The 24,047-nt window shown below is 45.0% G+C and overlaps 2 protein-coding genes across 3 annotated transcripts in view; both read right to left on the bottom strand.

The window, feature by feature from the left end:
* Window positions 1–24,047, bottom strand: part of LOC116792417 (prophenin and tritrpticin precursor-like) — a 610,102-nt gene that overhangs the window by 195,307 nt on the left and 390,748 nt on the right. The window lies entirely within an intron of this gene.
* The window catches only part of IQSEC1 (IQ motif and Sec7 domain ArfGEF 1), a 338,913-nt gene that overhangs the window by 129,985 nt on the left and 184,881 nt on the right, over window positions 1–24,047 (bottom strand). Inside the window, 1 exon segment of the mRNA XM_032699314.1 lies at window positions 20,876–20,920. Coding sequence (XP_032555205.1) covers window positions 20,876–20,920 — 45 coding nt within the window.

The raw sequence follows: 24,047 nt of genomic DNA, 5'->3' as shown, positions 1-24,047 counted from the left end.
GGGAGCAGGCAGTGTGTCAAACATGACCCACCTCCAGAACGTGCCATGCACAGCACCCACAGCCCCTCCTCGGATTTAAGCCTCCTGTGTTCTCACAGGTAAGGTCCTAGCACCGCACCAGCTTAGAGACACTGGAGACTCAACTCAGAGTTTAATCCTGCCCTAAAAGCCACCTTCTTTTCTCCCCCCTCCTCCTTTATCTGAAGCAAGTGATGCTCACTGTGTGCTGAGAACAAATGGATTTGGGAGATATAATAAACAGAAAGTTATGACAGGCAAGCATTCAAAGGAAAATAAGAATTCTTGAATTTTCATGCACTAAAATAAGGTTTCTTTCATATTCCTACTTTTTCCTGCTTGTAAAAGAGACAGAGGTATTTCCAAGAGTAAGTGAACCAGAAGTATTTCCAAAACTCTGACATCATGAAAACTCTACTTTGCTTGAAGATTTTTTTGCAATAACCCTGTATTTTTCTTGTCACAGCTTTAGTATAATGACAAGCAAGAATCCACCCTAATAATCCTCTCAGCCTCCTGAGAGTTAACTCTGCAGGGTGCAGGACAGGAGAGCTCTAACACATGCAGTTTTCAGACTTTTAGCCCCGAAACCAAGTTTTAGATCTTCTCCCCGTACCTGATGGTCCTGACAGAAATGCAGTATTTCCACATCAGGTTCCACATGGCGCTGCCATCCCCCTTCATGACCTCCCCCGACGTGTTTGCGAAGTGAAAGAGGTTCCAAACAGCCCAGGGACCGAGTCAGCTCAGGAGCACACGGCACAGTCAGTCCAAGGCTCGGGCAGCAGCCAAGCACTGATTCGAGACTTCCAAGTGATTCCTCCGACCTCCACTCAAATGAACTCCGGGAGAAGGCAGCTTTCCCATCTGAACTCTCGGGTTACTCCTTTCTTCATGATTTATAAGATTCGTTGTTTACATTATTTGCAAGCCAGAAGAGATTCTTAGAGGCTGTTCAGAAAGCTCTGTCTAGCACTGCTCCACGTGGTCAAGCAAGAAAACCCTACCTATGCAGCACCTGCACCAAGTTATTCTAATTTATTTCACTTCAAAAAAAAACCCCAGCCCAGTAACACTGCCCTAGAAAATCCCTTATGAGCACTGTGAATGCTCACCAAATACACACTACATCAAATGGCTTAGGCTGGAGAAACTCTCAGCTGTTTGCAAAATTTTTTGTGTACTGTAATAAACTTTTCAGTGCCAAAAAAAGTAATGAGTCATTTTCCAAAGCTGGATTTGAGCACAGACGAAGTCATGGCTTTCAATAGCAAATATCAGCTATGACACTCAGCCTGGAAATCACAGCAATATTAAAATGGCAACAGCTGATATTAAAAATAAAACCCCCAAACAAACCAAAAAACCCAACAACTTATTGATTATGCATATGGAATCCTTTTGCTGTGCTGGATAAGTTTAAACACACAGCATTTATTGCCAAAAGTTTCACTCGAATTTAAGCCCCAGCACACACTCACATGGCATCAACCTTAGAGAAGTCTTGTTATTGTTGCTGTAGGGACGAGCAGTTTAAATCCTGCCCTCGTGCCTCCAAGACCACCCTGAAAGTCAGAGTTGCAGCTCTGACAGATTAAAGCTCCCTAAGCCCTTGCTCAGCCCACTCTCTTCTCTGCAAAGAGGTCAACAGCACCATTAGCAGGGGCTCTTCTGGATCAAAGACATCAGATACATGTTTATATTATAAAACTTAATTAAGCAAGAAACGAAGTTCACGCTATTTCTTCACAGAACAGAATGATTTTATGATTAACTGTTTTCTGTTGCATAACTCCGTTTTCTATAAGACCATTTTATCCAGGATCTCATGACTGCTCCCACTATTCTGAAATATATTCTGCTTTGGATGTTTCTGATAATGGTTCCTGGAGCAAGCTCTTGACGGCTCATAAAAAAAAAGTCAGACCAAGCTCCACAGCGGATTTTACATTTTAAATCAATAGGCTTAATGAAGGAAACTTATACATCTGTTCTTAACCACTGGAATACATTTCAATGCTGGAAAAAGCTACCTCAGTTGAGGCAGAGCAGCTGATCCCTGTCCAGTACCTTCACCCACCAACTGGAGAGATGAAGTGCCTACGAGAGAGACTGTCTGGGGTGTGTACTGAGTGCACTTGAACTATTTCATTTGGCATAAATAAACCCATTATATAAAAGGTATAAAACTCGTTGTTTCTTTTGGGGGCAGTACGAAGGTATCAAACAGCACACTCACTTGTGTCAACTCCATCTCTTTGAGCTCATACCTGAGGCTCCAGGGGAATTGATATATTGAGATTATACACTCCTTGATTCCCCTGCAGTCGCAATATTTTGACAGTACCAACATCTGCAGGAATTGTATTTTTATCTGTCTCTAAAGATAAATTCAGGGAATGAGATCTGCAAGAGAATATTTTAATCACTGTCTTCATCCACATTTCTCAAACCTGTGCACAACCAGTGCCCAAATGGATGAAAATAACATGAAAGCATCATGGGGCAGAGGTGAGATGCTGCAGGGTGGTTTAGAGGGGGGTGTGTTTTGTGGGTTTTGTGTTGTGTGGGTTTTTTACATCATTGCTGCAGCATTTCCCATGAAAATGAGAATATTTATGAAATACCACAGAGACTATTTCAGCCCTTGAGCTGTTTGTCCCCTGATTCCTAAAGAGACCTGGCCAAATTAAGGTATCTCTCCTCTATGCAAGCAGGGAATATTATATTATTATTATTATTCTGTAGAGAATATATATTATTTAATATCCATCCAGAAAATGCTGCACACTATGCAAATCACATAATGAGCTAATATGACTTGTATTTCAGTTTTATGACCAAATCTCAGCTGTAAATAAATGCTGCTTATTCTGGTGCAAATCTGAAGAAGGGATTGCTGTGAAATGCTTCTTGAGAGGATATTTGAGGGCAATGTTGAACCCCCAGGACCCTGCAGAGCCTCAGGAGGGCAGGGGGAAATGTGCCAGGGCTCGGGTGCTGCTGATTCCTGCACACACCCAGATGTGAAGAGCTGGTGATTCATTAAACCTGCTGCTAATTGTCTCACATGCTGGGCTGCCTTCTCTGAAAACAGCTCCTCCAGAATAAGATTACCAAGGAGGCAACAGAATGGATATCAAAGAGAAAATGGACAGATCAGCTATTTCTTACTATTCAGAAAAACCTTATTCAGGACTAGAGGAGCAATAAGACAGTAAATCTCTTTTGTCTTGGCTGTTTACTTTGCTCCCCTTTGTTCCCAGTGACATCACTGTGTCACACATTAGCATATCAAATGATTTTACTGTTTTGAAGCCCTCTTTGTTTTCCCTGTGGGACTAGTGGAGTCCCAGCACTGCAGGGGCCATTTGGAGCCGTGTCTGTCTTCAACACTTTGTACCTTTGTACCTTTTCCACTTTGTACCTCCACCATAACCTACTGTCATGATTCCAGCGACAATCTTCTCCCACACTCAGGTGTGGCCCACAAATCCCAGGCAATGCTGAGCCTGTGGGTTGGTACAGGACTGTGTGGAGCCACTGCTGCCTGCCTGGGTTATTCCTCCTCTCTGGGTGTGGTGATGAAAACTTCAGTTATCTCTTCCCCTCGCAATAAAACAACAGATTCCATTCCCAGGACATCACTGCCCCCACCCAGCCCCATTGTGCGTGGGCCTGTGCTCAACTCCCCACACACAAATACTTATTTGCTGATTTTTTTCTCCCATTGTACTCCCTGGAAACCTTCATCAGCTACTCCCTGTTTGCAAGCACCTACAGCCACGTGTGTCTGGAGCCAGGACAGTGCCCTGCTCGTGGGTCATGTACCACAAACTCTTAGTCCTGCCAAGGTGCAAGGAGAAGTTCTGCCTCCTTCCAAACTTGCTTCCCACTTCAGCACACTGGTTTTTCCCAGTTCAGCATCAGTATGTCTCCCCAGGACACCAGGAAGGTGACACTGAGGGTGGGGAGGCCCTGGCACAGGTTGCCCAGAGAAGCTGTGGCTGCCCCATCCCTGGAAGTGTCCAAGGCCAGGCTGGATGGGGCTTGGAGCAACCTGGGCTAGTGGAAGGTGTCCCTGCCCATGGCAGGGGGTGGCACTGGATGGGCTTTAAGGTCCCTTTCAACCCAAACCATTCTGAGATTCTGTGACACTCAGTGGATTTTTATTTTCGTTGGATGCATTAATAGGCTCAATCATGAGGTGCTGCCCCTGCATCAGAAGGTCACTTTTTCCTGAAGTTTCCCCCATTTATTTCCACATTTCTACATCAAGTGGACACACCAGATCTTTTGCTCTTGCATTTTACTGCCTGTAAAACAGGGGAAGTGATTCTCAACTTTGCAAAACATTCTGTACCTTTTAGGAGGCAATCTTTAATCCAAACAGGCACAATCCCTAATCCAAGGTGGTTCCAGCTGGGCAGGCTCCAATTGCTCCTGGGAGCTGAGCACACAGTGGAGGCAGCTGAAGGTGGGTGCCCTCCAAACTGGCGCTGCCTGAAGTTCAGTCAGCAGAAGGGATTCAGAGCCTGCTCAGCTGCAGGAGAGCTTTGGCTGCAACTGCTGATGCAGGTGAGTTTGAAATGGCACACACACACACACAGACACACACAGACACACAGACACACACAGACACACAGACACACACAGACACACAGACACACACAGACACACAGACACAGACACACAGACACACACAGACACACAGACACACACAGACACACACACACAGACACACACACACAGACACACACACAGACACACACACACAGACACACACACACAGACACACACACACAGACACACACACAGACACACACACAGACACACACACAGACACACACACAGACACACAGACACACAGACACACAGACACAGACACACAGACACACAGACACAGACACACAGACACACAGACACACAGACACACACAGACACACACAGACACACACAGACACACAGACACACACAGACACACAGACACACACAGACACACACACACACACAGACACACACACACACACACACACACACACAGGTTTTGTTCTGCTGGCTGTGCACAGGAGCAGGGAGCTGCTGCAGGGCAGGAAAAACCATTGGAAGAATCAATAGCACAAAAACCCTGGGAAAAATTCAGCAGAAGTTTGTCAGAGCCCTCAACTTGGCCACTGCCAAGCACATACCACCCATTTGAGTAACAACAATAGGATTCTCCCAATGTTTTTGATTGCTAAGAGAACCCAGAGCAACTACACTGATGAAGAGCACTTAGGAATCCTTAAAAAAAATGTTGGAGGGAAGGCAGGGAGGTAATGGAAGAAAAGAATCATAGAATCACAGAATCATTGAGGTTGGAAAAGCCCTCTTATATCACCAAGTCCAGCACTGCCAAGGCCACCACTAACCCATGCCCCCACATCCACAGGGCTTTTAAATCCCTCCAGGGCTGGTGACCCCACCACTGCCCTGGGCAGCTGTGCCAGGGCTGGACAACCCTTTCAGAGAAGGAATTTTTCCTAATAGCCAACCTAAACCTCTCCTGGCACAACTTGAGGCCATTTCTGGAGGAACTGGAGGCTTTTAATCTATTTTCTATTTTTCACACTGGAAACAAAGCTGCTGCAGGCAAAGATATTATGAGGGACATAAATCACTCTGAGTATTTAAAAATGCTACAGCTGAGGTTCCTTTATGAGCTGTAGGTGATGTGTTACTTTTAAATGATATTAATAGAAAGGCAGCGCTTAATTTGGAGCCTCACACTCTATGACTCTCCCCCCTCTGGAGATTCATTCCTATTTGGCAGCAGAGCCTGCAGGATGATAAGCAGAGGGTTCAGAGAGGAGAGGAGCCCAGAGTGTCACCAGAGGTAGGATGAGGTGGCTCAGAGAAAAGCAGCACCCAGGACACCTTATCTGATTTGGTTTTGGATAAAGCCCCTGCTCTGAATGGTGCATCACTTCACAGTGGCATGTCTGCAGCTAAGATAGCCTGAGTGCTCTAACTGTGCCTTAGGCTCAGCCTAAATCAGGTCAGTATAACATTCCTGCCATAGGAAAAAGGGCCTGCTGCAGCATTCAAGGGTAAAGAATAAAATTTGCCTATTTTGTTGAAGTTTTTACTGGGATGAAATGGTCACAAACCAGATTTTAACATAATTTCTGTTCTGATGTACATTATTTTTATAGTCATTTGACAAAAGGAAAATGTGACTGTTGGAGCTTGCCTGCGTTGGGTTGTCACTGCAGTCCCAGACCTATTTTTAACTTAGGTAGCATTCCCCCTATACAACAGCTATTACCAGTTAAGGATTGAAAGGAGTCTTACAAATAGATGGAGTTTAAATTTTTAGCCTGAAAAGCATTCTGGCTCTTTGGACAACTTAGGGCACCTTTAAACCTTCAACTTGCAACACACCAACATTTTGACTTAGAGAAGGGGTTTAAATAAAATATCTTCACCATGTATTTTTTCCTCAGCCTTCACTGTATTCTCTTTCCTTCCCTTTTAACTTCCTTTTCTGATTTTTCACAACCAGAATATGCAAACCACACTGTTTCCTGGGAGTTGACAGCAGTGACATGCACACACCACTCCTTCTGCTCAACAAACCCAGCCTGAACCTGGCATTTTGATAAAGGGCATCCTCCTCATCCCCAGCATGCTGGAGAGTTTAGGATCCTTCACAGAGGCCCCTCCAGGACCCTTCCAGCTGCAGCTTCTCCTTGGATGTCGCCAGGCCACCACTGTGCTCCCAGACTCCCTTTTCTGTGACTCAGTCTTGGATGACTATCAAAGGAAACTCAGAAAGCTTCCAATTCCCCTCTGCAGGGCACTGAGCCAGAGGCACAATTAAACTGGGACTGCTCCAGGGGCTGCCCATCCGCTGCATCTAAATACAGGAGACACTGGAGGGGGAAAGAAGAGCCTGGCAAACCCTGTGTGCTCCAGGGAGGCAGCTAAAGGGCAGGGACACCCAGCCACGGCCCCAGCACAGGTTCCCAGATCCTCACAAACCCATCAGACTTCAGAGCTGTTTGTGGAAGGTTAAAATCTGTACCAGTGCAGAGAAGAGAGAACCTGAGGGCTCACAGATGGTTCCTGGGTGAGAGGGAAGGGGGGGAGAAAAGGAAAGTTTCAGAAAGCCTGGAGAATGGATGTACTGGAGCCTGCAGGGGAGAGGCAGGGAGAGGCAGGCATACACACAAAGAACTGTCTCGTGTGGAACCCAGTTTAACCTAGTTCCAGCACTGGTAAGGGGAGAGGCATCAGGCAGCCCCATAGATCTGTGCAGGGTTTGGGCTCAGCCATGCCCCATCCCACAGCACAGCTCAGTTAAGCAGGGCATGGAAAGTCAAGAGATCCCATCAGATGGGAGGAAGGGATCCCGGGCTGGGAGGAAGAACAGCCTGGGAAGTTGAGACAAACCAGAACTGTGAATTCAAGGCATTTTGCACACCTGCACAAAGACTCTCTTAGATCCAGAGAACAACTAGTGACATTCCAAGGAAGGCTTCCACCAGATTAGCAGGTATTTCATGTATTTTCATTTAAATTTCTCAACTTGGAATCAGTTCCCTGAGCGCAGACAAATCCTCTGATGGCTTTTAAGGCATTTTGCTACTTTGTGTATTTATTTGAGGGTTTCCTCTTAATCATTTTTCTGCTGACTGTGGGAATACTGCAATCTGTGCTGTTCGCAGGCTGTGCTTCCAGAGAGTGGGGGATCTGGGAGGTGGGGGAAGCTCTCAGCTGCTCTGCAGTTGCATAAGTGTTGCCAAGAGGATCCTCTGGAGAGAGATCTGTCCTCCATGACTCAGCCCTGCTCTGGATGAAGTCACTGTCAAGTGAAAGCAAACTATTTGTTTCTAACAACATATATGGTGAACTCTCAATGCAAGTTCAAGGCAAAGCTCCAGTAATTTCTCCCACCCACTCTTAAGATACTGCAAAGGAGCTCATCCTTAGCTGACAGCAAGACACACAAACCCACTGATGTCACTGTCCACAGCACAAGAAGCTCCCTGCTCTCATGAATGTGAGCTTAAGGATTTTTTCCCCCCACTTGCTGTTACTCAGGTTTGTAACCAGTATACAGCCACTGCCTCCAGGAATACAGGATTATAGTATTGTATAGAATTTTGCTCCCCTTATTAAATCTGTTTTTAAATAAGGAGTTAGTTATGTAGGAATAAGCGACCATTGAATTCTTTGCAGCTTTTTTAATGCTGCATTTCCCTTAAAATGTAGCACTGCCTGTTATCCAGCTCATCTGAACCCACCTCACATAACCCCACAGCAGAGGCCACGCTGTTAACACCAGAAATGAGGAACAAAGACTTTCAAAGCACATTCTTTTTAACAAAGAGTTAACCTAGAGAACAACCCTGACACAGATCATCTAAAGCCCATGTGCTGTCTTTGAAACAGCATCTAAATTAAGGCAGGCAATGCCTTTAATGGCTTCAAATGCTACAAATTTTTCTAGGATAAGAGAGTGGGAAAGAGGATGAGCTGCAGCTGCCCTGCAGAGTGCAATATCAGAGTGGCTTTAAGTAGCTTCTGACACTCAGATACCCTGTGACATTCCAGTATGGCAGCAATAAGCTGCTCCTACCAAGCCAATTCATCAAAGCATCTTCATTTATAATCAGCACTGAAACATCCTCATGGGAATGAATCATATACCAAAAGATAGACCTATTTTGTCCAGAGATGGGCTTAAGCACATGATTCAACCTATCCTGAATCACAGTGTTGGAATTGTGAGTCCCAGCTGAAGGGTGGCAGAAACAATTTCAACTAATCCCCGCTTCAAAAAGCCAGTCATCTCTCACTCTGCCTGTTCCATCGGGGTGGCTGCAATCAGATGCTCATTAGAAATGGCCCTAATTGTTCTGCAAGGGACTTGTGCCTCGTTTAGACGGGCCAAAAGGAAAACTGCAAGTGAGAAGAAATAATTTGAAAACTGCTGTGCTTGTCAAGCAAAGGATTCTAACAATAAGGTGGCCTTTGTGAACTTGGCATTTTCTTTATGTTTTTTAAAATACTTCTACTTTAACAAGACAAGAGAAGACATTCGGGGAGGAAAAATCTCCAGATGCCAGCGGCCCTCAGTGCCAGTCACACATTTTCTCACCTTCTGCTTGGTCTTTAATGCAATGCTAATGGTAACAATTTCTTGCTTGGGCTATTACACACCAGCTGGCAGCAGCACAGCACGATGCTCTACCCTCTGGCTAAGGAAAGTCCTCACTTTCACATGCTAAACCTGAAGCCACATGGTTTTATAATAATCCTTGAAGTAAAGCACGAGACATTCATCCTCCCAACCCCACAGAAAGCCGACAGTGATTTGCTCATCTCACACTTTAATGTCACAGAAGCACATCCCAGCACTTTCGGTGTCTGCATTCAGAGGATACCAAAACCAGCCCTTAAGTGAGGGTTCTACAGCACTGACCAAAATGCCCTCGGGGTTAATGACAACAAAGCTCTGAAATCTCATTTTCATAAAGCAGTGCATTACCAAACATTTTTCAGAGCAGGCTTCTACCCCAGTCCCCCCAGTTTGCTTTACGCAATTTGCTGCAACTTGGATAAATCAGGCTGTTGGTTTCCATGCACACTCCTGGGGGCATGAGCAGCAATCACCTTGCAGTGACTTTGTTTTGTGAATATACGTGGGATGGGCTAAGTCCTGGCTACTGAAGATGCTGCCAAATTTAAAGAATGGACTAAGAGTGCAGTTGGTGTATTTTGTCTTATTTCCCCCTCTCCCTTGCTGTACTGAGAGAACAAATTCTAGAGAATCTCTCTCTAGGCTGGGTGCCTGCCCTCACCTGGGCTTCTCCTGAGGAATGCCATATGACCAGCTTGTTACTTTGGGATTGGATTTTTACCTTCTATACATCATTTGAAAAACTGTCCTGGTTTTACTTTGTCCCATCATCCAGACTCCCTGTTTTCTGGCACTGCAGCTACAGCCAGGGAGAGGGACTGGCTCATTTTCCTTGCCCTCCATCCTGCTCCCAGCCCCATAGCTCTGGGAGCAGGGCCAGCCCACCACCACAGCCCACCTGAGCCTCACAGTGTGGTCTTGTTCTCAAGGGTTTGAGGAAGAAGCCCCTTTCCTAACTGTGCCAGCCCTATCCCACCACTCCCTGTGTTCAGGGTGGACGTGACATGCAAGAGAAGTTGCAACACCCAGCGCACCCTGCACACACTTCTCTTGAAGTCCATGGATTTCAGTACAGACACACAGTTCCATGGAAGTGGCTCCCAGTGCAAGATAAAAATTATACAAATATAGACATATCCACACAACTCTATAGATATCCCAGTGCAAAATAAAATTATATATAAATCAGAGCTGTCCAGGTCAAGCAATAGACATAGAATCACTCAGGCTGGAAGAGTCTTCTAAGATTACTGAGTCCAACCATTAACCCAGCACTGCCAAGGCCACCACTAAACTGTGTCCCCAAGTGCCACATCTATGTGGTTTTTGAACACTTGAGGCTGTTCCCTCTCCTCCTGTCCCTTGTTCCCTGGGAGCAGAGCCCAACCCCCACCAGGTCCCCCCTCCTGTCAGGGGGTTGCAGAGCCAGAAGGTCCCCCCTGAGCCTCCTTTTCTCCAGGCTGAGCCCCCCCAGCTCCCTCAGTTCTCCTGCTGCTCCAGCCCCTTCCCCAGCTCCGTTCCCTTCTCTGGACACGAACCCACAAGAATTCTCTGAGTAACAAAAGCTGACAAACACAGCTGGATGTCCCAACGAGGAGCAGAATGTTATAGAGCTGCTGAAGCAACAAGAAACACTCACCACAGTTCTGAGCACTGACTGCAACTGAAACTAAAAGTCAGACAGTCCACAAAAGGAGAGAGAACAGTCCCATTTCATGTCACACAGGGCTTGCCAAGCCCTGCCAGGACACTGAGGGCACGAGGGGTGATGAGCAGAGCACTCGTGGCCAACAAGGAGTGTCTGAGTCACGCCATGTGGCTTCAGTCAGAGCTGGGCAGCTATTCCACAGGGTCTGTCTGTCCCTGGGTCTGCTCTGGGGGTCTCTGCAATCACAGCACCACCTGAACACGGGGGGGGGTGCTCGGGGGGTCAGTGCTGGTACCCCACAACTCTTTATTGCCCTTCTTCACCTGCAGCCACGCTTGGTCACCAGGGAATGGTGGTGGCACCAGGGAATGTCACACAGGGCTGTCTGAAGTTTGCTCCTGCCCACGTTCTCTGACACATCTTCCCCCACCCCATGGAGCTGTAACAGAGTAGTAACTCTCATGATAACACTAAAAATTCATGTGGCAAGACTGACCTAATGGAAATGCTCCTCAAGTCCTGTTTTGGTTATCTCATTTCATACACAAAAATATGAAATATATACACAGGGCACACACAAAACCTCCCCACAGCCCCTGGGCTCTTTTCCAAGAGTGTTTTAAACAATCTACAATTACTAATAAAAAGTAATTGAGAGTAAGTTTTGTTCTTTCTTTTTCATATGAACTTCCTTGCATTTAAGTTTTGTTATTCTGGAGCACCTGCTTTTCATGCTTGTTTGTCACTGTGCTTTAATTATTTGTTTCACAATGAGAAAGTTGCAACTTTCCTTCAATTTTCCTTTTTCACAAAAAGATGACAGCAAAGTGCTTCAATATTCTGACATTTAAGTGCTTAAGGCCTATTTTTGCTTCTGTTCATGCAAACACACTGCAGGAGCAGGGCTCAAGTACATCCAGGTTTTGATAGCAAATAAATTAACTATCTGGAAGAAAATAAATGGACAGTGCTGAGCTACTGCAGAGGTTTCCATTAGGAGATGTAGAATAACTCTAGAGTAATTCATTTGCCACAAAGCTGGGATTTTGCCAGGAATCCAAGACATAAAGCTCGGGTTTAGTTGTATTTATTTGTGTCAAAACAGTCTGGCCACATTTCTATTATTTTAGATGGTTTCCCAGCAAGGAAAACATCACAATGGGCTGGGACTAGGTTGGAAATTTTTTGGCTTGGAAATGGAATCTGTGAAAAGCTTCAAGAAGAGGAGAATAAAGCTATCTTTTGAAACTTCACAAGCCAGTGGTCACAGATGAGGGTCCTATATTACTCAATGCCAGAAAGTGCAGGGTACCCCTGAAACCTTGAAAAAGATTGGAACAGTTCCCTTTTCCAGCCTTCAGTCACTGCATGAAAAATTCAACTCCAATTAGCATTTAGTACAAAGCACTTTCTGTAGGCTGACAATAGGTAGCCAGAGCAGAAAGTGTACAGAACAAGAATGGAATCCTATTTTAAAGAATCGCATGGGTTTTGTTAACAATGAAGGGATCCCCCACTTTCCCCCCAGAAAATTCAAACCCATCTAATTCCCTCTGCTTAGCAGCGGAAATCAAGAGCAAGAAACCCAAAGTTTAGATTAAAAAGCATCAGAGTAAGTTCAGGGACATGTTAAATGGAATTGCTTATTTTGCTGTTCCATTAAATAGGCAAAGCTCAATGCATCTGACACCCAGACCTATTCTTTCCGATCACCATTCACCATCAATCATCTGAGCTGTGTGTCAGACCTGCCTACGTGAAGTGCCCATCGCTCTGAGTGACTCTGATGTGCACTTTGTGCCGGGAGGGAGATGAACGATGAACTATTATATTACTAAATATCTCGGGGAAAAAAGGATCCTCTCTGCATTACATAAATTTCCATGACATTTCAATTAATCTCCCAGTGCTGTTTACAGTCTGTACACTACACACTGCTGTGCCTAAGGATAAAATATCGGGGCAGAGAAAGTACTGAGTCTTAGCTGAGATGACCTAAAGTAGATGTTAAAACCAAACAGCACCATCACCTTCACATCTGCATGCACAGAGACAACAGTGGCTGATAATTAATGCAATAAAAAAAGCAGTTTTACAATCTTTGTCACAAGTTCTCGTTAATTCCCTACCACTCCCTTCTCCCCTGCCTTTCAGCAAGAGAGCAGAACAGCAAGGGAAAGCACTGGTGCCGAAAAGCATTTCAGAGTTAATGTTTTCTTACCTTTTATAGAAACCATGAAGAGGCTGGAGACATAAAAACTGCCAGTAATCCAAGCAGAAGGCCTTCAACTTCAGCATTTTCAAACCCTTCTGCTGCAGCGCCCGTGCTCTGCAGCGAGGTTTTTAGCAACACAAGACTTTTTGTTACGATTTGAATGACTCAAATCGAGTCCAACACACTCCTCTCCTTATTGCTGAAGTGTGTGTGTGTGTGGAATCGCCGCCGGTGCCACCAGGCAGCCCCGCACATGGCTCAGCACCTGCAGCTCCCAGTGCCCCCCGCTCATACAAAGAGGCAGCCGCACAAAGGAGACAAATTCATGGGCGCTCTTTGATCCTGCTCGCGGTTTATCTGCCCTCGAGTCCCCAATCCTACCGGGATAACTGCTCTTACACAGAAATCCCACTTCTCCTTTTGGCTATTTTAGGCCATTCTAAGAGCCCTCTGGACAAACAACGTGGATATATTCCAGCTCCGGGCTTTGATGGAGCTTTGGAAAGCATCCTTAGAGCTCCCAGAAGTTCGGCAAACGCAGGCGATCAGCTCGCTGGGCTCTGACACCACTGCCCGGTACCCACAGCAGAGCTGTGCTCCCAGCACATGGAGCTGCAAGCCTTTGCCCTTTTCCCTTTTTTTCCCCTGTTAATCAGCTCCTCCTGTACCAGCGCATCGGCTCCATTGTCTGCGGCACCTCGGGAACGGGGGGTTTCTTGTAACGAGGAGGGGAAAAAAAAACCAGAAAAAAAGGGGAAAAAAAAAAAAAGGAAGACGGGCGGGAGCTCAGACCCTCCCGCTCGCACACCAGATTGTGCTTATCTTGTTCCCAACGCGCTTTTCCAGGGAGCTGAGGGGGAAGGATAAACCAACCCCCGAGTCGCGGGCGCGCAGCGGGGACCACCGGGGACAGACGGACGGATAGACGGACAGACAGACAGACAGCGGGGACAGAGGGACAGACGGACGGACAGCCAGCCGGCGGGAACGGACAGTCCTTCCGGGAGGTCCCGGTGGAGCATCCCGGGGGATCCCGGGCAGGCACAGCCCCCCCGCCGCCGGAGCCATCCCTGTGCCGCGGGCTGGGAGCTGCTGGAGGGGGGAACTGTCAAAATGAGCAGCATCTGCTATTTAAACCTCTGCTAGGCACGATAAAAGGGGGTTGCTTTTGTTCTGAGAAGACACAAGCCCAAATTTTTAAAAATGTCTGTCTTTTATCATGGCCCAATTCTACCACCTCTCCCCCCACCCCCCCTTTATTCTTTCCTCTCCATCCCAACGTGCACATGTCCCGGTCAGGAGTGAGAATCAGTGAACAGAATCACAAAGAGCACGTTTAGAGTAGAGATTAGGAAGAAATCCTTCCCTGTGAGGGTGGGGAGGCCCTGGCACAGGTTGCCCAGAGAAGCTGTGGCTGCCCCAGCCCTGGAAGTGTCCAAGGCCAGGTTGGACGGGGCTTGGAGCAACCTGGGCTAGTGGAAGGTGTCCTTATACATGGCAGGGGTGGAATGAGATGGGCAGGAAACATCACTGGCACAAGAGAACCTCAGTAGCAATTTATCATTTTTAAAAAAGTATTTTTCCTGGTGTTAAATAAGAAATGGCCTAGTGGGGACTGACCAATGCTTGTGTCCAGTTTGCTGGTAAGTTTGCTTTTCCACAAACTACAATCTGGCTATTTCTTATTCTGTTTAGTTTCTGAAAATCAGTAATAGTAAATATTTAGGCTATAGCTTGCAGTAGTGTCAAACTACTGTAGAGAGGAACTTGAGTTCAACAGTTACAACAACAATACCAAAAGCAGAATCTGAAGAAATAATTAAAACCCAAAGATTCTGGCACTTAGATGGGTGTTTAAAACAAAACCAACAAACAATAAACCAAAAAAACCAACCAACCAACCAAAACCTAAAACAAAAAATTCAAACAAAAAGCCATAAAACCTCCTCCAATCCCCTCCCAAAAAACCCCCACAATAATTTTAACACTGTTTAAAAAATATGGAAAGAAAACTGAACCCCTAAACCTTAACCTGAGGCTCTTTTCCACATACACAGATCTAGTTCCTCAAGTGCCTGGATAATAAGCTATATTTAGGGATCTATATAAGCTATATTTAGGGGATTTCTGGTTTTACTCATTGTCACTGTTCAGTTACAAAAGTGTCTTGCATCTTCTTAGAAAACTGGTTTAAGTTAATTGAAATGAAATTATAAATACATTGGAGTAAGAATTGGCAGTTTCTTTCCTGAAGGGAAGAAGTCAGTAAGTTGTGCCCAGACAACATTCAACAATGTTCCCGTCACGCTTTGTGTGGTATTTCTCTAAAAACATATTGTCCAGGACAGGGAACAAACAGATCATGGAAAAAGCCACTTGCATCAAAAAACTGCCTTTGAAAAATTGCCTTTGGCCTTTTAAAAAATAATTTCTCGTGAGACTTCTCTTTCAAGTACCCAATTCCCTGTGCTGCCTGCACTTACTCCTGGGATTTCTTTCCGACCAGCACCAGAGCTGGGGATTCCTGAGCAAACACGACTGGTGAGAAGGAAGATCATCCCCCAGCAATATTAAATACTGCCCAAGTTCAAGCCTATTTTTCTTCCGGAACTCACAGTCCCTTGGGCTACATTAGCTTGGCAATCTTCAAGTGATGCCATCGTGGGAAGGGTAGTTAGATTTTTCTTATCAAAATCTCCCATCCCAGCTTTTCATCTCCTGTTCTCCAGAGTATTTTATCTAAAGAGGAACTGAGGAAAAGCCCTCGAGACCCAGTGACTCCTGGTGAGCCCAGACCTCCTGGCACTGCCTCTGCCCTGTGTTTGGCCATTTGTGGTGGTGCCAAGATGAAATCCTTTTCCCTTTGTTTCCAAGAACAAACGGCACAAAAAAAAAAAAAAAGAGTTTTCCCTATCAGAACATTCTTATGTCTGAATGTTTTGATATTCCTTTAAAAAAGGCAGGAAAAAAAGAAAGAGAAAAAGGTTATAACCAAGAACAGCTATTCCCAGGATCAAGGAAGAAGGGGAAAGTCAGCCAGAGACAACTAAGCTCAAGGGACACTTGATCCTGAAATGAGACTTTTCAGAAAACTTATCCTTTGTCTGCTCACATTACAAAGCAATTTCTTTCTCACCATCATATCCTTTCCAGAAAAAAAACCCAACTATTTATCACCTTAATTATTTCTTTCTAAACAGTGGGCTTTCAGTGTCCAGAAGCCATGTACCCATGGATTTCCTGACAGCATCCAACCCCGATTATCCCACCCTGCACGCAGAGAAAATGCTAATTAGGACTTTTGCAAATGAAAAGCCTCACGCTCTCCACACGTTCTTCATTTCCCTTGTCTTCCAGAGGAAGACAACAAAGAAAATTAAGCTTCATCTCACGCTCACCCAGGATATAGAACTAGTTCTTTCAGAAAGGCATTTTCCAAAACCTTTGACTCAGAATTCCCAGGCCTGACAGGAGTAGGGGTTTTTGGATGTGCTGCAGCTTCAGCACTGGAGCTGTGAGGGCTTTGCAGAGAATTTCTATAATCAGAGTTCAGCTCTGGCACAGCATGTGAAGCCTCTGACAAGGCTTTCAAAACCAGCCACTAAAAATAGGGCAAAGTGAAAACACTCCAGTCCAACACCTCCTTTTTTAGGGCTGGTTTTCTTGCCAAATCCTGAAGTTCTGAGGCTGAAGGAAAACAATCCACTGAGGAGGGAGAACTTTGTATGAAATAACCCCAGCAGGAAGCCAGTGCTGGAGTTACTGGTGGACTGATTTCAAAAGTTGGGGACAGCAGGTAAATTGACTCGTCTACCTACATAAATCTTTAACCTTCACATATATTGAACTACTTATACTAAATATATATTTTGTATATACATATAATATAAACTATAAATAAAAATAAATAGAAATATATAAATTACTAAGTAAACATTAATATGTAAAGCATATACATAAATTTAAACAAATTTTTATAACTATATAAATAAAATAATATAGTAACAACATAATAATACACTATAAATTTATAAATACATGAAATACATAATACATATTTAAAATAGATATTAAAAGTACACATCTTAAATACATATATTGAAGTACTGTTATTTATTACTTACTTAAACCCTCATGGTGATATGCCAGGAACATTCCTGGAAATATTTCACTTGCCCAGAAAAACAACATATCCACCTACTTAGGTGGAACACAGGAATTGTAATTTTGCAGTAAGAAAACTGTTTTCAGTGAGTCTTTCATGGCTTCAGGGTGAAATATTTCAAAGGCTACACACAAAAACTTCATGGTAGCCACTCCTGCATTGTGGAGCTCTGGAATTTCATGGCACCAAGACAGTGGCTGTACTTATTCCAGGATTCCCTGTGCACACCACATGTAGAAGTGGGGATCACACGAGGATTACAGATCAGGTGCACAAAACAAGGTTTTGATGCTAAATTAGTTCCTGGGAGGGTTAAAGGTCTCACTGCTCACAGGATGGAACAGCACCCAAAGCTCCTGGAGACCAGTCCCTGTCCTGATCCTGGAAACCAAGCCATCTCCACATGAAAGTTGGTGGGAAAATTACAGAATCCCAGAATCTGCTGAGTTGGAAGGGACCCACAAGGATCATCCAGTCCAACCCCTGGCCCTGCACAGGACCATCCCCAAGTCACCCCCTGTGCCCCAGAGGATCAGCCAAACCTCCTGGAGCTCTGGCAGCCTTGGGGCTGTGCCCACTGCCCTGGGGAGCCTGGGCAGTGCCCAACCAGCCTCTGGGGGAAGAACCTTTGCCTGAGATCCAACCTGAGCCTGCCCTGACACAGCTCCAGCCATTCCCTGGGTGCTGTCCCTGGTCCCCCAGAGCAGAGCTCAGTCCCTGCCCCTCCTCTGCCTCTGCCCAGGCAGTTGGAACTGCACTGAGGTCTCCCCTCAGTCTCCTCTGCTCTGGCTGAACACACCAAGTGCCCTCAGTGTCCTTCCACGGCTTCCAATCAAGGCCCTTCCCCATCTCTGTTGCCTCCTCTGGACACTCTCTGATGGCTCAATCCCTTCCTTCCATTGTGTCCCCCCAGACTGCCCCAATGTTGAGGTGAGGCCGCCCCAGGGCAGAGCAGAGCGGGACAATCCCCTCCCTGGTGCCCCAGGACAGGGTTGGCCCTCCTGGCTGCCAGGGCACTGCTGACTCAGGAACAACTGGCCACCGACCAGGACCCCCAGGGCCCTTTCCCAGCTCTGCTCTCCAGCATCTTCAGTTGCTCAAAGAATAAGGCAAACTCTGATGTAAAAGGCTCTGGCAAACTGATCTCCTCTCCTGTCCCTCTCAGGCACTCCTGGGCACCCCCCAGCAAACATCCCTTCCCCATTAGGGAAGAGGGAAGAGCCGTGTTCACACGGAGCCCTCGGGTTCTGCTGCACCACGGAGACACCTGGGGGTGCTGGTGACATCCAGACAGGCAGGGACAGCAAACCAAGCCCTCTCCCCTCCATGTTTACTTGAAGGGAAGCTCTGCTGCCTAGAAACACTCCAATAACTCAAAACAAAGTTATTTGGCTTCAAATAACATCTCTCAGATTTATGCACTCCCCCACAGATAATATTAATCATCATTTGATACTATCCTTTAGTTTTGGTTATTAAGCCTTTAAGGTGCCAAAGTATCCGTGGAGTAGAATAATAAGAGTTTGCTGTTCTCTTAATGCTGACTGTCCTTTCTGCACATCTGTTCTCTGAACTTACTCAACCACTGGTTGATCAATTTGTTACAGAAGATGACAAACCTGCCACAAATATCTGCAAAGCTCAAACATTTAAATATCCACATAATTTGAAACAGGTCTGGTAATCCAGCACTCCAGAAGGCCAACATTAAGATTTAGATATAGGAAACAAAATATTTCAGATGCCAGCTGAAAGCTGACAGAGGCCAACTCAAAATATCCAGAGTAAATACTGTGCAGGCTATGAAAGAAATCGTGCCAACCAAAATATACATATGTAAAATATGCCAATTTTACATACTTTCCTCTTTAGAATGGACATAAGCAAATTTTTCACATTAACCCTTGCTCTTTCCAGCACTGAGAACTAGAAGAATGGTTCTTTGAGGGCAAACTTACCTTGTTGATGGGGACAGGAACTTTGTGAGCAAAATGAAGAAGAGTAGCCTGACTAGGAAATACTAATGGCTTGACAGAACACTGAGTGGGTCCATATTAATTGGTACATCCCGTTTTATGGATCATTCAAAAGCCAATTTGCTCAACAGGTTCACGAGAACATTCGCTAACAAGAAGAATTCTATTCTCTCTCATTTTACTTAAAAATAATAGTCTGAACTCCATATAATTACAGCTCCAGAACAGGCTTGTTTGACGTACTGAAGTTGACTACATGTCACATTTTCCGCAATAACTATTTAACACTAAGAAAAACCCACAGGTTTAGCTGATATAATATGAAATTTTCTTTAATGTCTCCTTTATGACTGTTTTACTCTGGACTTTTTAAACTTCAGAAAATTGTTAATTTGTAGTTAATGAGTCTGAAATCTATTTTATAGTCAGGGCAACTTAAACTATTCAAAGAATATTCCCTTCTCCTTTTCCCAGCAAATGTTAAAATTCAGCCACTTCCAGCATCTACAAAATTCTTCCCCATCTTCCTCTCTGATACTCTCCCTTGGGAAGAAATCCACTGGAAGAAAAAATGTTGTAAGGAAATCTTTTTCCACAAAGATTTAGCCAGACTGGAATAAAGGTGGCAGCAATACCTGGTACATCACACACCAGATACATGATGGTCTTCCTAAAACAATTTTGCACAAAAGCAGGGCAGGGGCAAGTGGGATTGTTTCCTGCATTGTCCTCCCAGACAAAGACCCAGTGTTCTGGTCACACTGGGAGATGGGAACAGAATACTGCCCAAAACACAGAATGTTGTGCAGTGTTGCTGTGCTGAGGACAAAGAGAATATCACAACATAGGGGGTGGGTGCTTAGGAAATGGTAATAGGGCATATACTTTACTTTCAGAAGACTTTACACTGGAAAATAATGGAAGATTAATTATAGGCAGCCTTTAATTTGAATAAGGTTAAACAGAACAGTTCCCACTGTTTTGTTCAAGCAAGGTTAAATGACATAAGTGGGAAAAAGTCACATTCTCAACCCATAACATCTCCAGAGAAGACTGGTACCAAAACAACTGTCAATTTGAGAGGGAAGGACTCTGCCCCAGCTTAATCAAAGGAAGTCTGTGCCTTTGATGCACTTGCTCAATGTGCAAGGAGGAGAATAAGGATGGCAAGAACCCATTTGATATGCAGTGTTAACAGGGCTAAGCATTACTTTCTAAATTGAGCGATCAAAGTGAAATCCCAGTTACTGCAGTGACTCCTGTGACAGTGCTCTCTGAAGTTTATACACTGCTTTTATCAAAATGCTGAACAACAAAAACCAACAATGACATCTCCCAGACAGGACTGTTCATGCAGAGCAGCACAGAGCTGCCAGGACAGGGCAGAGGTTCTCAGCATAAAGGTTTATAAAAATCTGCACAAACCACCTTCCCTCCCCTCCCCTTCAAGCTGCTCTGAGAGCAAACACAGTCTTTGAAGACAGAACTTTCCAATTTCAAGTTGGAAATCCCGGGGAAAAGAGCAAATTATCCACTCTTAGAAAAACCCAATGCCTTCGTTGGCTGTGCATTGCAAGATAAAGTTATGTGATGTACACCTGATACAGAATAAAGGTAATTTCTGTTACTTTAAACCTAAAACTAACTTCTGTTATTACTACAGTACCTGAGAGGATCAGTTGAGACGCTGCTTCCTGTTTCCAACGAAGTCCTGAGATGACAGCAAAAGAATAAAATTATAAAGTATTAAAGCATAAAACTAAATTAAAAGTATAAACTATTCAAAATACCTTAAACATCAAGTGCTCAATGGTTTTACATTTTCTTCCTTCTTTTTTCAGACACTTAGCATGCCATTAAACCTGAGTGTAAAACCAAAATACACAAACAAAAAACCCAACAGCCCTTTCCTAGACTAGAGAGAGGCAAATTAGAGAAACATTTCCCTGAAAAAAAGTCACAGCATGATTAATTTCAATATTCTAAAGCACTCTACCCTTCTGTATCTGTTACAGGAGTGACAATGGCTTTGTTCTGTGAATGGCTGACACGAGTCCTGCTGTGAGCACCATTATACTGAGCTTTTCCAGAACCTGTCTCCCTCCTTTCTGTGTGCACTTGGCAGGAAAATCCCAGCCTCCATGCACCTGTGTGGGTGCAGAACCTCAGAATATATTGTGCCAAAAGGACACTGGCAGAGCAGCACCAGGACAGGACAGCGCACATGACCCAAACCATGGGCACGGGAGAGCAGTTCTGTGAGCTTCCAAGGACACATTCCTGGCCACACTGCTTTCAGCCTCAGTTTATTCACTAAGCAAAAATAGCATGGAAAGGGGAAAACCGGGCAAAATTCTTCTGCCAGAGCCTCCTGCAGTTCAAACCCTCCTCTCTTGCTGGCTCTGCTCACGCTGGGCATCACATCTCCTCATTTATCTACCAACAGAACAGCCATCCTCACATTCTGTGGCTTTGTGTTCTCTACCCACAAAGCAAGGACAGGGTTGTCCTGAAGAATTATTGCACCAGAAAGGTTCAGTTAAGATACTGTAAGTCCTGAGTAAGTGCTCCAAGCAAGCTGATGTTTGAGCAGCAAGCTTTAACGTGCCTGCTGTTCTAATTAGACCTGCTCTCCTTGAGCATGACTTCAGGTTTATTAGACATATAATACAGAGTTACATTTTTAGGGTAAAGCCAGTTTTCCCTCAAGCTGTAATAAAACATTAGCCAAAGCCTCATCATGAAATTCCATCATCATGTTAGAAAAATTTTTTAAATGGTACTTGCACTTATTCATTTATAATGAACAGCCCTTACACCAACAGCCATAGATCAACCTTTGTTCACACAGCCAGAAACAGGTATGGGCTGTGGAGGTTCATAACATTCACTTAGAATTGCACTAATATATTTACAGTGGCAAATCTTTACTGTAGTCCCAAGCTTACTAATATGTTTACAAAAATAAATAGGGTGGTGTGAAGGGAGGAGGCCACAAACACAGCAAGAATCAGCTGTACAGGAATGGAAACAAACCATATTGTCCAAATAGCTGTTAACTAAAGCACTAAAGCTTCAAAATAGCTTTTGGGAGCTTATTCCACCCTGTAATTTGTTTGCTTGCACAGTTCAAGATTTGTGATAGCACTGAATTTTGAGGGGGTGGCTCACATATGTCGGCTTTGTGGCTGCTTGTTAGTTTAACAACTGAAAAGGGGGAACTTAATTTACTTATAATAAGTTTCCTGCATAACACAGTGTGCTGTGGAAGTGCCAGCCTGGCTCACTCTGTGAGACTTTTTTGCCTTGCTTTTAACACAGATTTAAAAAAATCTTCACAGTTTGGCCCTTCCTACTATAAATAAATATTTCTCAGTCGCAGTGTCTGTGCAGGGATGATGGGCTATGCATAAATTAGAGATGCTAATGAGCAGTAATTAGCCTCCACCCCGGCACAACCTTGATTGTGGTGTGACTGACACTAAGCACGTGGCGACCTCGGGGACTTCTTACACAGGCCCAAGGAGCAGGATTACAGCTTCATTAAAAATCCTTAGTTTTCCTTCTGAATGCAGACACCCAGGGTGTCCCCAAACCCTGCAGTCAGGAGAGGCAATAAATCTGTTTAAAAACACAGGGAAAAGCACAGCTCCCACAGCAAAAATACCCATCATAAATCACTGAATCCTTAAGGTTGGGAAAGACCTCCAAGATCATCAAGTAACCTGCCACCGCCAGGTCCAGCACTAACCCACGGCACTCAGCACCACATCCACACGTTTTCTGAATATTTCCACAGATGGTGAGTCCACCACTTCCTGAGCAGCCTTTTCCAGGGCTTGCCAAACCCTTTCAGTGAAGAAACCTTTTCCTAATATCCAGTCTAAACCTCTGCTGGTGCAACTTGGGGCTGTCCACGCTGAGACATGGCTGAAAGGTTATTTCTACCAAGATACTTCTCTAGAACTTCCCTGCTGCAGCTGAAAGCAGTTCAAAGTGTGATTGTTTGTGTCCTTGGGTAACTGCAGCTAAAGAGCCCAAAGCACAGGAGCCACAGATCGAATCGATTTGGGGCTGGCAGCACAGAGCCACACAGCTGCCAGCGTGCCCAGAGAGTCCCACGGGCACCAGGGGCATGGAAGGACTCCAAAGATTCATCTGCTGTCCATGGTGGGTACCCATGGGTGGCCTGAGGGATGGAGAGACCCCACTGCAGCTTTGGCTGTGCCACCAGGGGCCAGGGAAGTCCCTCTAGCAGGACAGAGGCAGATGATGGAGCATCTTACAATAAGTGTCTATGTTAGAAACTTCCCATTCTTGCACAATTTCTTCCATCAAATACAGGAATGAAGAATGGATTTCATGGAATTTTCTGAGCTGGAAGGGACCTGTGAGGATCATGGAGTCCAACTCCTCCTGAATGGCCCATACAGGGATTGAATCAAAGCAGCCCACGGAGAAAGTCTTAAGAACTGGTTTTCTTACATGCAGGTCAGACACAGAAACAGTGTCAAAAGACAGGAAAAGCCACAGGAGCTGAACTACAGAAACTCCTGGATGAGGGAGAAGATGGAAAACAAGACCTACACTAAGGAGGGCAAGACACCCAGAAATGCTCTAGCCCAGCCTTTTACCTGGCAACCCAACCCACAGACTCAACCTATCACTGTGGGAAACCTCAGGAGTGGTCTGACAACATGCAAACAAAGTTTCGTGGCCAGGAAAAACACCCAGAAGAAATCAAGTTTAAATCTACTGAAAGATCTGGATTCGGGGTACAGAAAATCAGTTTGCTCTTATTGAATTTACAGAATAATTTTAGTGTAATCACATACATC

The sequence above is a fragment of the Chiroxiphia lanceolata genome, chromosome 11, assembly GCF_009829145.1.
Source record: "Chiroxiphia lanceolata isolate bChiLan1 chromosome 11, bChiLan1.pri, whole genome shotgun sequence".
Classification (NCBI taxonomy): domain Eukaryota; kingdom Metazoa; phylum Chordata; class Aves; order Passeriformes; family Pipridae; genus Chiroxiphia; species Chiroxiphia lanceolata.
Note: the sequence above shows the minus strand (reverse complement) of the source record. Positions and strands in the feature narration are given on the sequence as shown.